The sequence below is a fragment of the Gouania willdenowi genome, chromosome 15 (genome assembly GCF_900634775.1).
Source record: "Gouania willdenowi chromosome 15, fGouWil2.1, whole genome shotgun sequence".
Taxonomy (NCBI): domain Eukaryota; kingdom Metazoa; phylum Chordata; class Actinopteri; order Blenniiformes; family Gobiesocidae; genus Gouania; species Gouania willdenowi.
Genome location: NC_041058.1, coordinates 10,659,679 through 10,677,421, shown reverse-complemented (window position 1 = coordinate 10,677,421; position 17,743 = coordinate 10,659,679). Strand labels below are relative to the sequence as shown.

The 17,743-nt window shown below is 36.0% G+C and overlaps 2 protein-coding genes across 3 annotated transcripts; one reads left to right on the top strand and one right to left on the bottom strand.

The window, feature by feature from the left end:
• Window positions 1-1,344: 1,344 nt before the first annotated feature.
• Window positions 1,345-10,541, bottom strand: abraxas2 (abraxas 2, BRISC complex subunit). Of its 2 annotated transcripts, XM_028469134.1 has the most exons (9): window positions 10,450-10,541; window positions 7,781-7,871; window positions 6,896-6,932; window positions 6,463-6,529; window positions 5,923-6,113; window positions 5,575-5,694; window positions 4,663-4,747; window positions 4,450-4,567; window positions 1,345-4,364 (listed from the first exon to the last, which is right to left on the bottom strand). In XM_028469134.1, the coding sequence occupies exons 1-9, from the start codon at window positions 10,519-10,521 to the stop codon at window positions 3,808-3,810; spliced, it is 1,338 nt and encodes a 445-aa protein (XP_028324935.1). In that variant the 5' UTR covers window positions 10,522-10,541; the 3' UTR covers window positions 1,345-3,807. The 2 variants fall into 2 exon arrangements, with proteins under 2 accessions (XP_028324935.1, XP_028324936.1); XM_028469135.1 differs by lacking the exon at window positions 5,575-5,694.
• Window positions 10,542-10,589: 48 nt separating this feature from the next.
• On the top strand, window positions 10,590-16,290 carry eef1akmt2 (EEF1A lysine methyltransferase 2). The gene is made up of 6 exons (XM_028469136.1): window positions 10,590-10,756; window positions 11,575-11,640; window positions 11,811-11,925; window positions 12,118-12,225; window positions 13,728-13,944; window positions 15,299-16,290. The coding sequence occupies exons 1-6, from the start codon at window positions 10,647-10,649 to the stop codon at window positions 15,394-15,396; spliced, it is 714 nt and encodes a 237-aa protein (XP_028324937.1). The 5' UTR covers window positions 10,590-10,646; the 3' UTR covers window positions 15,397-16,290.
• The last annotated feature ends 1,453 nt before the right edge of the window (window positions 16,291-17,743 follow it).

The window sequence follows — 17,743 nt, the reverse complement described above, 5'->3', positions numbered from 1 at the left end:
TTCCCCTACTTCAAAAACCCCAAGCCGACTGGAATTAATGGCGGCAGACGGGGAGAGTGAAGCAGCCGAAGTAAGGCTGGAAAATACACTAGAAGGCAGCTCGCTGAGCTCTGGGCCGTGTAACAGAGGCTGGATCAGGACTTGCATGTACCGGGCCCGCTGATTGGTTGGTTCTGTGTATCCATTCACACTGACCAATCAGTGTCTACGGTTCTCGTTCCAACTGTTAAATAGCTCAGAGGAAGCAAAACATACTCGATTGTCACCGATTTTACAGCAGCTAACGCGAATAAAGAGTTTTTCCTCAAATCTCACAGGGTAGTATGGACTACAGCACAAATATATACCGTACTGTCACGTATTTGTTTTAATTTGTTGCATCTATAGCAGGCAACCACGTGGTAGTTCCCTCAAACAGGGACGAAAGGGATGATGTCATCGTAAAAATACTGCAGCAAGCAGCCTGCAGTAATGCATGGCAGCTTTAGCATCAGAACAAGCAGGTGATGGATTATCATGGAGAAGATTACACTTTTCTTATCAATGGAAATATTTATTTAGCACAACGAAAAAAAATCTCCTAAATCGTAGGTATGTCAAAACCTATTTATGGTTGCTCTTTAAAAACAAAAACCCACTAAATCCCTCGATATCAGCAACAGTCATTTTCTGCATACAAAAATATTTTCTATACTGTTGTTTTAGAACAATTTTGATAATTAGAATTTATCTCAATCTTATTTAAACACATAACAAAAATGATCATACTTTGAGCAATAACCCTTGCCCCAGTGTTTTTCGACCTTGGGGTCAGGATCCCATGTGGGGTCACCTGAAATGTCTAATATTTGGTTAAAAAAAGACATATAAACGGATTAAAATTATATTTTTGAATAACTATTTTTCAAATACACATAACACACAGACAATAAACATCAAATAAATTCCTCCTAACCCTAAACTTTTTAAAATATAAATCTAGTTCAAATAAAATGCAGTATAAAAATATCTGAGGTGGCACACTTGTCACTTTGTGCACTAATCCTGGATACTCTGCATTTGTAACACACTTTATTAATAAACATGATCCAAAACTAATTCGAGAGAGAAAAAAAAAAAAAAATCCTCTGGTCAATGATGGACATTTGTGATATCAAAGTGGGGTCACGACCTGAAAAAGGTTGGAAACCTCTGCCTTACCCTGTTTCTGGTTATCGGAGTGCTGGTGCCCAACAGTGATGCACACAGTAACACCTACAATGTAGCTTAAACCAATAGCTATAAGGCAGCACTGAACACCTGCTTTTGTATGCAGATATTTACCCTGATAAAAAACAAAATCCGTGTCATACCACATGTCTTATTTATTTCTCTGTGTTCCTTCCAGCAAGTCTCTGCTTGATTTTTATTTAGTTCACAAATCCAGAGAAAAGACCAGAGGATCTAGGTTTTACACTGGAAATTGTGCTTCATGGAGGTGTTGATGTTGTGATGATGGCCCACTCAGGGGTAGGAAGCAAAAAATAGTCACACTATACAGTAAGACTACATGAGGATACATTTGTGTTAGAATAAACATAGAAAAAGAAAAAAAACATCAGATTGTTTTGTTCTTAGACCTCTCAGACTTGTGCTGGTCTTCTGCAGATTTTCATCCAGTTCAAGTTTCACAATATTAGAAATAAAGGCTTAAAAAGCAAATATGTGGGGGTGAGGAGGACCTTAATTTTAGAGTAAGGACCATCTCTGCAATTAGCCACTTGGTACCACACCACTCAAATGAGACATGCTTGTTTAATAAGTGCTATTACGATGTTGACCTGCCCTCCCCCATATGCATTCATTTTTATTCCTCAGTTCCAGTTCCTAGAGCTTAAAATCAACTTTTTCATTTTTCAAACTGATTTTGTAATGCTTTTCAAGTTCTGTGATTGTGTTACAGGTATGATGATTCTTTCTTTCTCTTAAGTGCCAGTTCCAAACATGAGACATATAGGCATGTTTCATCAGGGCAAACTACATGACACTAAGGCAGAAAAACCAGACACATAAAAGACAAAGGGAAAGTGTAAAAAAAAAAAAAAAGACTAGCGTGATCACAAGGCAAAAATAAAACAAAAAAAGGTTCCAAACTGAGTGCAACCTCCTTGCTTTGTTAAACACCCTCAAAATGCAGTGCAAATGCTTGTTCATGCGTTAAACAGTGTTCCTAATTAAAACTGTCTCATGCAAGGAGGGTGTCCTCGTTCCAGCCTCTGATTGGTTCACACCCTAAATACTGTCGTCTTTACGAGAATCATCTACAGGTCTCTACTACCTATCATGTGATGCTTTACAATTATGTGTACAGTTTTAAACTTTTAAAAAAGCAGAGTCTAAAGAAATATCCATAAGATACAGAGGAGTGAAAGCACAAAGAAAGAAAACTCACAATAAGCTTGAAGTTGAAAGTGGTTTGATCACTACAAAAGACGACAAAATCTGACAGAAACGGCCCTGAGTTGAAGGCACTGTATACTGTAGCAAGGTAACAGTTCTCAGCACATAATCCAGGTCCATACACATGACATCCATCTGTATATATCTGCAAAAGCACAAGATTTTTAAGTCATTCACAAGATGTTGATTACTCAGCCTCTTCCTAAAAATTGCATTTCTTGGATAATTATGAGGACATGTCAGTGAGAGATTTGCTAGAAATCGGTTAAATTGATATTATTGTCAGTAGCATTTGAGACACAAATCACATTAAAGTCTAAGTAGCAGCCAGGGATTATATGAAGAACAGACAGATGCAGAAGGATTATTATTTTTTGTGTGGTAGCTCTCTGTTATGCAGCAGCAGAAGAAGGGAACCATAAGCATCTGGTTAGTAAAGCTACAGTACACCGCGTTTGCCCTGTGAACCCCATACAATGCACGAGAGCTGAGCCAAGACGGGCTCATGGAGGTCGAGGACGACAACTCAAGTGGCACAATATGTCGGGATTGGTATAGCACGATAAAATAAAACAAAAAACAAATCTTAATTTTGTTTAGTGCAGTAAAGCGCAATAAATTTCAGTGTTATCGAAGAACAAGAACAATGTCAATCGAATTTGATTAACTGTTAGTCTGACAAAATATATATATTCATAAGCAAGTATATTATAAAGCAAAAGCACCCATCACAGAAGTGACAAAGTATAATTTTTTGAAATCTATTTCTCATAACTTACACAGGCAACTGTATGATTAACAACGGTGGTATAGAATAATAGACCAAAATCAAGTGACAGAAATGTGCATGTTGAAGACATTTCTGATTACATCTTTTTTTTTTATATTTAAAATAAATTGCCTACTTGGTTTAAAACTGAAGGCAGTAGATGATTTGTCCTCATTTCTTTTCGTGAGAGCAACGTAAAAATAGTGCAAGAGATGATGTTAAAGTGGGGTGCTCAAAGTTGGTGAAGCAAATGTGAATCGAAAAAAGATACAAACGTAAAAAGTTAAAGCATGGGCTTGTCTTTAGGGAAGCCAGAGCCAACCAGTTGGCAAAAGTTGTTGTGCAATAAATCCTCTTCTTATACAGCGGCCTGACTGTGTCACACTTTGAGTACCATTAAGGAAACGTACAGAAAGACAACGTATGCCGCCCAGTTAGATGGACCTATAAAGCCTAGCCGACACACAACTGGACACCACATGCCCTTCACCCTCAGGACTGGCACTTCTTGTGTATTTCGATTTACCTAACTTTGATTGCTTCAAATGCCCCACCGTTCAAGGTGCGTCACATATCAGTGTCCTTTTCACATTCTGCGTCTATGTGGTCTGTGAACCACGAGCGTCCCCGTCAGGGCTGAGAGACGCTGGTCGGCCTTGACTGAAAACGCTGGAGGAAACCATTGTAAAACGGGCAGCGTCGCTCACTAAGTTCTCATATTCGCTACTGTCCTCATCTTCCTCGTCATCCTCCTCTTCCTCCTCGTCCTCGTCGTCTTCCTGCCCAGCAGCTTGTCTGTCTAACGAGTCAGAGCTGGATCCGTCACCATTGCCGAGGTACGGAGTGGTGGGAGTGGGAATGGGGTTTGAATTGATGCCGAGGCTCATACCCAGTGGGCCGGGAGGGGGGTGTCCTGGAGAACCCACGGCTTGGGGACGTGGCAGGAGAGCAGCACTGGTAGGTGGTGAACCGGAGGAGAGCAATGAGTCATCTTGGGACAAAAGGTCAGTGTAGGATGGTCGGTTGGGTGAGGTATTGGGCCGCTCCGGGGCAGAGGGGGCGTGGAACGAGACACGAGACAGAAGGGTGACCACGGACGGTACCGTATCCTCCTCTGGAGTGGAATTAGTCGCTGCGTTCTGTGCGTCACGAAGTCCTGGGGAACACAAACAAGCATGTATCAGTGAAGGGTCACATGTAGAAAGTTAGATGGAAAACTAGAACATCCATATGATATATACTTCTCTCTTCTTCTGCTGTCTTGCGTTTCCTGAGAGCGATTTGCTGTTTAAGTTTCTTTACGTCCTCTTGAATTTTCTCCCTAACACGTTCACTCTGTTCTACTTCCCCACACACAGCCTAGAAGGTTAGAGAAAAAAGGTGAAATGAGAACAGATTTCAAAGTCAAACAGTCAGAAAATGTACAATACAACAATGCTATACAACCTACTCACCTGTACTTTATCCTGCAGCGCACTGTACACTTGGAATATTGTCCGGATGTCCTTCATTACTCCATCTTTGTCAAAGAATTCCGCCCTATACATATTTGTAAAAAATGAACAAATTATTACACATTTTGCCCTCCGTTCAATGATGAACCTTATTCAAAACCTTAAATGTATTTCTTTAATTATTATAAAACAAGGTTAAAATGAAGCAAATGTCCTCCTCTTTATAGCCAAGACCATTGAGATGGTGGTCTTCAACCAACTGAGTCAATTCTTAACATTCAACAAAATATTTGATACATTTCAGTCAGGCTTTCGTTCTCATGACAGCACAGAAACTGCTCTTATCAAAGTGATCAATGACATAAGGTTGAACACTGATTCAGGAAAAGTATCTATTCTCATTCTATTGGATCTAAGTGCTGCATTTGACACTGGAGACCATACAATTTTGTTGCACAGATTGCAAACGTGGGTTGGACTAAATGGAAAAGTAATGCAATGGTTTAAGTCCTACTTGGAGTAGCGAAGTTATTTTGCATGTTGTTATGTTTGCAACTGTGCCTGAAAAGGAGCAGGGTGAAGTTTACACTTATTTAATTCCTGCCCCTTATTACAAATTAACTTATATTTCAGTACCTGTTGTCACCATCATTGTTGTCTGTAACATCATTAATGTTTTCATTATTTTAAATAACTAGTTGTAGTATTATATCATCGTCATTATTCCCAGCATCATGAACTCGTCATCATCACATCATCGCCACAATTATAAATACTATGCCAAAACCTGTGCAATGCAGGACTACAACATGGGCATGCACGCTAGACTTTACAGGATAGGCAGGTTGCACAAAGACAAAAACAAAAATGTGAAACGACAAAAAAAAAAAAAAAAATACACAATTGGCTTACCCCTGCTCTTTGATAACCTTGGCATAGTTGAGTGAGGTGTTGGGCACTGAGGACACTTTGTATTCCTGCTGGCTTGTGTTGCCAAGGTTAGGGATTGAGAGTGTAATTCTCTGGTTGTACCTGTTAAACCAACAGGCCCGTTTGCACTGTTAAACCATCGTAAACCCTCAAATAATACACAAAAAATTGTGCAATTTCTTATAAAAGTGACAAATTACACTTTCAGACTTACATTGATTGCTTTATAGTGTGAACAATGTGAGTTTTACCATTTAAAATCTGTGATTAAATTGAGAATTAAGGAAAAACAAAGCTTGGTGAGATATAGTGACGAAGCTCCCTTTCTACCTGATCTTAGGTCTGAAGAGCACATACTCCATGGCATGTGTGGAGCTGTTAGCGGTCGAGATGAAGCTGAAAAGAAGGAAGACGAGGTCGGGCACACCAAGCAGCTCAGTCAGCTGTTTGTGGATAACTTGTTCCCTAAACGACATCTGCTGCTGCGTGTTCCTCCGGAAACGATACCAACCAATGACATTCTGTAAAGCAAAGGGTAAATAAAAAAAATCCAGCCCTGTTATAAACAAAATATTATATAGAATATTCAAGTTATTGTAAAATTTGCACAGTTTCAGAGAGCAATACCCAGATGGGAAAGGGAACTAGAATATTTACACTTTACAAGCACAACCAGTGTACAGCGTATGCTTACAATTGTAGCAAAATTATTTATAGAACTACCTTGACAAAGGTAAACAACTCGACCATACTTTTGCCATTAAAACCATCAGTTAGAAGATACTAAATAAAAACACTGAGGCTTAAAACTGTTAAAAGACAATCATGTCACATGTTCAAATAAGAATTTAAAAAAAACAAAAAACTTACTCTTCTTCTTTCTTTAATAATTTTTTTGAGATTTTCTTCATTGACTTTTCCCGCAAAATCATAAAAGCTAAAAAGAGAAAATGGGGAGAAAACATGAATGTAAAAACAGTTTGTAATTGTTGTTTTCTTTTTTCAAACTCATCTATTTAGTTAGTCTTGTCATTTGGAGCCATCTACTGTCAGTGTCAAACCAGCTCCAACTGAGCACAAACCAATGAAAACTCATTTAAACAGAAGGTATATGTTATGAGGAACACATTCACTAATAAACCTGTCTTTACTTGTCCTTCTACACACTGTATAATGTAATTATATTACACTTCATGCAACTGAAAGAGTTGACTGACTAGAACAGAGTCAAAACAACATCTAATGACATGGCTAAATTTAGCTCAACACTTAGCAATGGAAATGCTAGGAGAGCAGATCTTACCTAAACAACTGTGCACAAGGATCATGGTTATGGATTTCTGCAGGGGAAAAAGCAGAAAAAGACTATTAGTTGTAGGATTAAACATTTACAAACAGAGAGAAAGTAAATAGGTTGATCACACTAAACAACCGAAATCTTGAGTGCCTTTTATTGCATTCAGAGAAAGAAACGCACACTGTGCTCAAAAAGGAAAATAATGTTTTTACGAACACAAAAAGATATGAATAAACTCCTCGTGTTGACTGGAAAATATTTGTGAGTCTAAATATGTGTTATCTGTACAATGTGACTTGTAATCTTAATGAAATCTGAATAAAACTTTAGCAAGACATTAGGTTTATCATGTTGTCTAAAAAAGAACAAGTTGTGCACTGTTTAAGTTAGCAGATGGAGGTAAATCATAGCAGCTGTGACAACATTTTTGGGCACCGTCAGAAAATGATTGCAGGCAATCTTTGGTCACAAGACCAGAAACTGCAGTCTGTGAACTTCAGAAATTGTGAACCCCTCTTTAGAAAGTAAAAGCAAGTAAAAAAAAAAGAAAAAAGGATGAGATCTTTAAAATTGCAGTCATAATGCATGCAAAAGAAAAACAAAAAAAAGCCTTTGGACTTGTTTTGAGGAGAATCCGTCTGGTGTGTTTCTGCACAACTGCAACAAAAGCTCTTTTGTATTCAAGTCTATGCTTGCTATGTTCGAGTGACAAAACTAATGAGTTCAGTGAACCCAGACGATCAAAATCTCTGAATAGTTTATTCATACCTGTGCCACTCCTAATCTTACAGCCATCTTTAACAAAACAAAAATTAAGATCTCTAGTCAAAAAAAAAAGATGTGTTCATTAGTATATCCGTGGGTCATATTATAAAGTGTTTCCGACCTTACCTATTACTTGGAGCAGTTCTGCACTGCTTATCTGAGCGTCGCTGATGCTGACCGTTTCTTCTTGCCTTACTTCTCCAAACAGGAAGCCCTCCTGTGTCAAGACAATAACACAAACTCAGACTGTAATACATTTACCATTCCATACATTAAAAATGTTCTACTAAAAGTTTTTAGTCAAAAAAGAAGCAAACAGCATCTTTTTTTTTTTTTAAATAGCTATAACCAAAATATATATATAAATTTATTTCTAAATATCTTTGATGCAGCAACTTTTGACAGAGGAGAGCTTACAGTTAATGAAATATAAAAATGTTTTGAGAAAAATATTTTTTAAATCATTAATAAAGTTAGGAAATATAATTTCAAGCACATGTGGTTAAAGGAAAAGTCTAAATATGTTTATAATTAAAACAAGTTTAAAAAAAAATGCTTACAATTGTGATTAAAACATTCCTTAACTCTGACAGAAAATGGCCAGAAAGTCAATTCTGACAAAATTAAAATGTTGCCTAAAATATATGTTTTCTCTTGACGAGTGTTGATAATGGTGAAAGCACTAACGGTAGATATGCTTGGTGACATTTCTGCCAGATACCAATGCAGAGCACACAGTTTCTAGATGTAAACAAAGCCCTTGCAAAATGTGAGCAGGTAATAGAGAGGGAACTTGCTGAGCTGCTGTCAGGAATGTAGGAGAACTTGAAACAACGCTTCATTTGATATTAGGGTGAAAAAAAAAAGAAAAAAAAAACCTGCTCACTGTCTCAGGGAGTTCATTCGTTTCGAATAAAACCAGTCATTTAATTTGTAAATATTAATACATTTAGATTATATCATCACGTTCTGAATTTGACCATCTGCTGTGAACTATTACTAAAACATCAAAATAAGCTGTGGTGTGGTTGTTGCTTGTTCAGTCCATAATGTGACTGTTATAAGAAAAATAAACTATTAACTACATCTGCCTGTTTTCTTTCATTCATATGCTTTAGAAGTAAATAAAATCCTGTTGAGATGAAGGTTGACAAATAAATAAAACAGCACCACAAACTCTAAACTTGTGGTCAAAATATCTAACAACTGTACTGTTTTGTTAGTGTTTATAACAAACAAATACCTCTAAATATCATAATTATTAAGTAATTATATTCTAACACAGTAATTGTTCAATTAAAACTGATATTTTACAGTCTAGCAGCAGGTGAAAAGCCTTCTAAAACACAATTGATTTTACACTTTTCATTGAATGGCTATTTTTGAGAAACAGCAATCTATAATATATCTAGGATGCTAAAGTTAGACATTATACATAACTCCATGGAAATGACAGATTAAGCCTCTACTTTTAATGTGGTGCCATACTGGATGTATTCTACATAAAAACATAATCCGTGCAAAAATAAATATACTTATTAATAATAGAAAACGTGGCATATTGGTGTTTAATGTGTTTTCTCAAGCAACAGCACACGTCGGTTTTTCAGTATCGGTGGAAAAACTGATACCGATATCAACCGATAATAGACTTTATTGCAAATATTGGTTAATAATATTGTCGGTTCGATAATCTACAGTAATATTAATAACTTTTAATATACATACAGAACAAATACCATCAAAGGTGAGCAGTGACACATTTTAATAGATCCAACTAGCTCTCTGATTAATTTTTCATACAACGCCATCTGACATACAGTACAATCCACCCTGGCTGATTATCCATTCCTCTCTCTTTTTTTACATTGCTTGTCATCTAATTGATTGACCCCGTGATTTAAAAGTCGTCAACATTTGCTACCACAACAAACATTAATCAATAACCTACAGTCACAATTTGTCAAAGCAGAAACTATAACATTTGTAAAAGCATATTTATTTAGTACAGGTTTATTAGTGCTGTAACAACAGTTTCCAGCTGCACCGACACGCGGAAGTTACACTGGTTAGCTTAGCTTGCATGCTAATTGGCTAGCTACAATACATTTCCTGTATTTCAAAAACATTCCCAAAACGTTACATGACTTGAAATAAAATATCTCGTGCACCAGTGTAGATGTAGCCATAGGAATGAACCAAAGTGACTTGTCCTGTTTTCTATTTGTCATAAAAAGCGTTTAAGCACATTCACCGGTGTTTCGGTGAATTTGGTGACCGCTGTATCTGAGGAATGCAGAATGCCTCATTTGGTGCTGAAAGCACCTGCAGACGTCGAGGTGGGATCAACAGTTTGGCAACTCGAATAAACACACATTAGCTGGCTATAAGTATAGCGTATAGTCATATTTTATTAACCGTTGAATAAGCTAGAAAATAAGGCTTAAAAAAAATGTAAAATGGGGACACTTGGTATGCGTCGTGGAAAAACACGAGTTCAGGTTTTCACCTGCCGTGATTATAACCTTTTTCATAGTAATCACAAGTCAATAGTTTACGCTTTGGCTTCTAACCCAGCCGCATACCCGGAAGACCTTCACTACATATAACAGACACCACTTGAACCGAAACACTAGTAAATATACGGACCGATACTAGCTAAGCAGCAACAGGATGATGACACTAAAAAACAATACACATTTAAACCACTACTGATTGGTTATACGCGCCGCTGGAAAACAAGACTACATACAACATGAGTATGAGCCACAGTAGACGTGATAGCAAACACTTACGTGATCTGAATTGCTGTTGGCGCTGTGGTAACACACAGAACTAAAAGTATAACCTGAAATGGATGCCGCCATGATGGAAACATCCCTATCACTCCCAGAATCCATCGCGGCTTGCAAACATGCTGCTTGAACGCGTTGCATTATGGGACATGTAGGCATTGACTTGTCAGTGGTCAGTCGTATCCCGCACATCCAGCATGGAGGCTACAGCGAAAACGACTCTTTGCTGTGGAAATAACTCGGACTCAGAAACAGAGAAGTGTTCAGATAATGACTTTGGGACTTCAAAGCTCGGAACGAAAGAGTAGTAAGTGTTGCTAACCAAAATTCATGGTTTTTAGCTCATTAGCAACAAGATGTAAAACTAGCAAATAAAACCCTTTGAGTTACTGCTTTATAAGCGTATGTTTCACTCATTTAACAACCATTCTATATTTTATATACAGTTTGAAGGGTGGGAAACATCAAATAATCTACTCAGATAATAACTGGAATATTATCTTTGCAGTACTTAGATCAGGGATTGAAGTCTCGGAGTAAGTACTGTAAACTGCACGGTAAAGCCAAACTATTTGGTCCTATTTTGGTTATTGCTAAAAAAAATAATAATAAAAAAGTCAACACAATTCACTTGTTATTAAATTGTACGCAAGATGTAGATTTAGACTATTTAATCTTAATCTATGTTGGTCCTGAACTTTTTTTATTCAGATTTGTTCTTCTTGCAAGTGTCAAGTTAGCTTGGGTGGTTCGATACACTGAGTTCACACTATAACACGTTATTAGGTTTAGAGATATATACGATATAATATTTTAACTGAATATAAAAAATGAAATAAACCTTGAAATAACCATTCCTTTTTTAATTTACAAAAAGCGCCACTGCCAGACTGAGGATTCAGGCATCATAATGGCCACCTAAACCCCAGCAAACAAGAGTATAAATCAGAGAAATACAGATAAATCACTATTAATAAAGTATAAGTAAACACACATACACTAAACTTTAATATTTCAATAGCTTTATGATATTTGTTCTTGTTTTTATTTATTTTTGCCCATCTAAACAGTATTTTATTTTATTGTATTTTTTGTTCTTATCTGTATGATTGTCCTCTTCTGCAGTTGGGAGGACACATACCAAAGAGAACTGGACACATTTAAAGACGTTGGAGATGTTGGAGAAATCTGGTACTCGTATTATTCTACAGTTTGCATTGTCTTTTGACTTGCTATCATTTTTTTTTTTTACACATTGTTAGGCTTTTTTGACACTACTTTTGCTCAAGCATGCTTGATTTCCTCAATTATTGATTGATAAATTATTAAAAGTCCTTTTTTTTTATTGTTTCTTGTCATAGGTTTGGAGAGGAAAGCATGAGCCGTGTGCTGCGATGGATGGATAAAGAAAAGATTCCACACAGTGCTGCAATTCTTGACATTGGCACAGGAAATGGAGTCTTTCTCACTGAATTGGTGTGAAATGAGTGAAGTGAATAATAATTTTGGTGGCATGTCTTAGGTCAACTTCAAGCAGATATACAGAATTATAACAGCGAGTGACGATGGAGGTGTTTCTTCATATTTCTCCAAAACTTATGAAGCTCATGAACTACCACTTACTAGTCATGTTCTGATTAACTGAATGTGTTCTGCTTTCTTTTACAGGCAAAACATGGTTATTCAAATCTGACCGGCATAGATTATTCACTGTCATCTGTAGAATTAGCCCGAAATGTCCTGCAGGCTGAAAATCTAACTGATGTCTCTGTTAAGGTGAGTCAAGCTCTAAATGAAGCTCTCGTCTGTCGATACTACAGAACACATTTTGCTCATTTAAGTGATTGATGGATTTGCAATGACAAAAAATATTCAAAAATCACAGAACTTTTTCTAGCATACGCAAGCAAGGAAAACAGCACAAAGGTGCTAGTCAATCAGCAGGCGTTTTGAGGATTGGGTTTTCCTTTAAAGGAGGTATAATAATGCTGATTTTTGTATTTTTTTTTTATTTCATTCGTTGATTAAAAACAAAACAATTCACTATAATCACAACTACTCAAAAGTCTTGAATGAAAGGGAGCCGAAAGAAGAATAATCTTATGTAATCTCCCCCTTTACACCATGAAATCAGTTTACAAAGAACACAACATAGAAAACAAGAACAGTACAATAAGCAACAAAAATAACAACAATAATAGAAAAAAATAAATATGTGTCACATTCTGTTGTAATTCCTAGGTACAATTCAGTTAATATCCTAAAAAATATATATATATATAAAACGTATTAAAAAAAAAAATATATATATATATATATATTTTTTTTATACGTTTCACTTAACATATTTCATTATAATTTCTTAACGTACTGGTGCTATTTTTTCTTTAAAATTAAAATTTTGATTCTTTGGTTTCTTTGTTCAGATTATTCCATAAACTGATTGCTTTTAAATAAATAAAAAAAATTAAGTTTTGTCCGGATTCTTGTTTCTCTCTGTCCCTTTTAAGTTATTGCTTTCTCTTTTTTTAAAAATCTTTTCTGAATATTAATTGGTAACATTTTCTTATGAGCTTTAAATGTAATTTACAAAATACTGTAATCTAATTCATGAAATTTTAACAATTTTAACTGAATGAATATTATCTGGCATATGCTTCACACAATTTTGATGTTGTGTGTTTTGCTGAGGCAGGAAGGCTTCTATTTAGGTCAGTATTTAACTTTGCGTGATGTGGCAACTGTAGGCTAGAGTGGTCAGCAATACAAGTATAGCCTCAATAACTTGTGTGAACATAGTCATCTATCAACGTTTATTGTTGGGGTAAACCACATTAAATCCATAACATCAACATTACTTGTTTATCTTGTCACTTTTTTTTCTGTCTCAGGTCAACTGCAGATACTGCTTTTATTACATGAAACAATTCTGTCTTCTCTAAAACACTGTTTATCCACTCTTGTGTGTCTCATATTTTGTGGCGCGTGGTTTGTGTTGTGGATCGTCGGATCACTTCAGTTCAGAGGTGTAGCGTTTAGCCGTGGGTCCAGATAAATGGGTGCTTTCATTGGTGCCATCATAGTGGTAGAGAAACCTCCACAAAATGAATGAGAGCAGTGAGAATTTAGTTTTAAAGTAAAGACAATCTTTTTTTTATGTAATGGAAACGGTGCTGTTTGTATCTACTGGGACATTTGGGAACACTTGTGTATTTATTGCACGGTTGTTGATTATCAAACCTAAATCTGTCTTTTTGATCTGTTTCGTTTCCTTTCAGGAGGTGGATTTCTTGAACTGTCATGGGGAGCTTAAGGACTTTGATATCTGCATTGATAAAGGGACATTTGATGCAATAAGCTTAAACCCAGAGAACACAAAGGAGGGGAAATTACAGTATGTTCAAGCATTAAAAGATGTGCTTAAGGACAAAGGATTGTTTGCTATCACTTCTTGTAACTGGACAAAAGAGCAGCTGCTCGACAGATTCAGTGAAGGTGAGATATTCTATTACGTATGTACGTTTGATCAGTTTTATGAGTTTGAACCAACATAGCTTTCAATGCAGCCTGACTTTTTAACAGAGGGGTTCCCAACCTTGGAGTCAGGACCCCACGAGACACTGGGAGGGGTTCGCCAGATGCCTTCTAGAAACTAAGAATATTTTTTGAACAATTGGAGCCCATTTTTGCTTATTTTTATGCCAAGCATTTTAACCTATTTTCATCACTTTTCTAGCCTTATTTTTGTTCCTTTTAATGCATTTTTGCTACAATACTCCCATTTCTGCCACGTCTCCATCACATTTCTATGCCTCTTCTACTAATTTTTTCTGTTTTCAAGATGTTTTCGGCACTTATAAATCCTTTCCACCATTTTACCCACTTAATGTTGCATAGGTTGACCCATTATTGTCACTTCTCTAACCCCTTTCACCACATTTTATGTTTATTTTTGCCAATTTAACCACATTCACGATTTGTAATGCCCACGATTTGCCGGTTTAAACAATTTCGTTACCCACAATTTGCAACTTTTAACCAATTTCTGTGTTTTTTTAAATCCCATTTCACCACGGTTTCCACCATTTTTGGTCACTTTCAACCCATTTTATTTCTGATTAAAACAAGGATTTACATCTTTAAGATTACTATATACCATAGCACACATAATAATAAACTTCCTGGATAACAGTGGATATTATTCAGATAATGAAATGTTCACCCAAAGATAAAGTAATCTCAGTAAGTAATTTATTGTTAATTAGTAGTTTCAGGAACAGATAAACATTTTATTCTGAAAAACACTATCAGTATGTCAAAAACAGCCTAAAATACTGTTCCCATAAAGTAAACTTAAACATATCTCCAGTGTTTCTAGGAAAGGGGGCTTATGAATGAATAAATATTGGACCATATTGTTGACCTTGTTTGATCAAGCATGAATTAATCAAACTTGGGGAGCCTCGATAGGCCTATTAAAACAAACATTTACACAGATAATGTATCGTGTTTGTGTAGAACCAGTTTTCTGTTTGGTTGAATGATCAATAGTCTGAATGTAGATGCCTCTGCCCATCCACTATAGCTACTCACAGACTTTAAACACAGTGCATTCACATTCACAAGCCTGCAGAGGGCCAAAGGACCTCTGCATTAGACTGACACCCTTTATTAACAAGGCCCAAGGAAGCAGCACAGTTAGAGAATGAATATTTTGACATAGTTCTGCTTGTAACATTCTTTAAATACTGGAGCAACTATCCAGGCGAGAGGAATGAAGTTGTTTTTGTGTCTTGTTTATGCTGGTCTTTGAACCTTTACATGTTTCTCTGTCTTTGTCTTCTCACAGGATTTGAGTTTGTTCAGGAGTTACCGACGCCAAGTTTCCACTTTGGGGGGAAAAAAGGCAACAGTGTCACAGCTCTTATTTTCAAAAGGGCCCAATGACTGAAATGTGTGTGATTTTTTTTTTTTTTTTTGTTTCGTATTTTTTGTAAAAAAAAAAAAAAAAAGTGAAGATTCTTTAAATGTGTGTCATGTGGCCTTTTTTTGTTGCTCCTTTTAAAAATAAATTAGACTGATATAATGTCACATGTTAAAAAAAACTACTATAAAAAATTACTATGATGTATTTCTTTATAGGCAGTGACTATCCGTACGGTTGCCGTATCTATATACCGACATTCTATCCGTACGCAGCGCCCCTCATTGGCCAGTTTAGGTCACGTGACTAAATCTAATCCTAACCCTGAAATATGTTGCATTATAAGGTTGTAACCTAACCCTAAGACGCTTCATGTGTACTTCGGTAAACGTATCAATAGCACCGGGGGTTGTCCATACGGCAACCGTACAAATAGACACTTTCTTCTTTATATTATACTGTAATTGGTCATTATTTGATTTGTCATGTCAAAAAAAATTGTAAATATTTTGTAATGCAATGTTTACTGTTTGTTGTTCCTTACCCTCAGAAACCCATTGTTTTTTCTTTTCTCTCAAATAGCATAGATCTGGAACTCAGTAATGGTTTGGGGTTCCAAAGACCATGATTAAGAATTAAAGGAAAAAAAATGTGAGGCCATGATTTACATGAGAAAGAACCATGTCTTCTATTTTCTCTGTAGATGGTGTCAATATTAAGTGCTGTAATCAAGCTCCCCAATGGCAGATGACAACGTGTTGAGTAAACATGTGAGATTTACTGCCTGGAAATTTACAAGGCAGTAGATACCCTGCCTGGATATGCATGCTTTTCCCATGAAGAATGTTTTCCATGATGTATAATGCCATTCACCTCAAACTAACACACATTTACACTGTTATTTATAGGGGTTTTAAGGATTCTGGTTAATTATGTCAGACTTTTAATATAAGATGTTTTGTCGTTAAGGCAATATGTGATTTTTAAAACTGGATAAACCTTGAAAAAACAGGTGCACCCATGTGCTTTAAACGCTGTAGGCAAGTTATTATGGCACTCATATTCAAAATAATTAAACATCTTCCACTCATTCCAAAAACCCTTTTAAATCTGTCAAACACAAATATCACTAAACAGAAACATAAAGCCTTAATTTAAAAAAAAAAAAAAAAACTACAGTGGCTCCACCCTCGTCATGACTTATGTTGCTTTTAAAGGCTGGAATGTGTTTGAAATCACATTTACTATACTCGTGAATTTTAGACTCGGTCATTGCCCACTGGCAGCCGTTCCCACTTATAATGCCATGCTTTTAGTTTAACCCCTCAAATGTAATATTGGAAATGTTTGTTTTTATACCGCATCTCCCTGGAAACCTGTTGGATGGTTTTGCAAAAGGATCCCTAAGGATTTATTAAATTACTCCAGATTTATGTTCGAAACATTTCCACATGGTGGTGGGAAAAAAAAACTTTTTTCAAAGCATTTTTTTAAAGAACCTATAGGGGTTGTCAAACTTTGGAAGAATCGCTCTACGTTTTGTGTGTTCAGGAGGGTCCTCAAAGGCAAGCAATTTCAATCTCAAATATGAGAAGGTCTGCATGTTTTGATCATTTGATTTTCCAATCAGAAATGGATAATAAAAATGATTTATTTTTTTTATTTTAAAAGAAAAATACATATAGCTAAGTTTCAAGAAGAGATCAATAAAATAAAAACCATTGATTTTTATTTTATGTTTCTATAAACAAAAAATATTAAATGTTAGAAGTGTTTTTCCCAAATGGTGCCACCGGAAGTTGTAGTTTTCAAAATAAGAGCGCATATTCCTTCTCTGTACTACATAACACCGTCCTCAAACACTTACTCTGAAAACTGCACGTTCGAGTCACGCCATATGAAGAAAACTGGAGTTGTTTTTTGTTAACGCCGTCTCGAATTTCATTTTAGAAACAGATATTGAAATTCAACCGTTTTTTAAAGTTGTGTTTGTCCCTTTACTCTGAAAAATGCTATGAATTATAATCAAAATTGTTTATATTTTAAATAAAAATAAAATAACCACTAATTTTATTTTATTTTTACATTCTTTTCTGAACGTAAAAGTAAATGACTAAAACATACACTGACCTGAGAAGCACAGTAACAAATTGTATTGCTCTACTTCTTCCTCTGACATCAATGAAGTGCTAGTTGCACGAGTGTTGTAAATGCTTGAGGGAGGACCACGGTGGAACGTACCATATTGGAGAGGGTGGACGAGTTCACTAGCGAATACATTTAGAGCTGAAAAGTAAGACTTGTGCATTTTTAAAGCATTTAAACATTATTTATAGTCCAGCTAATCATTAGAGGTGAGCAAATAGTTAA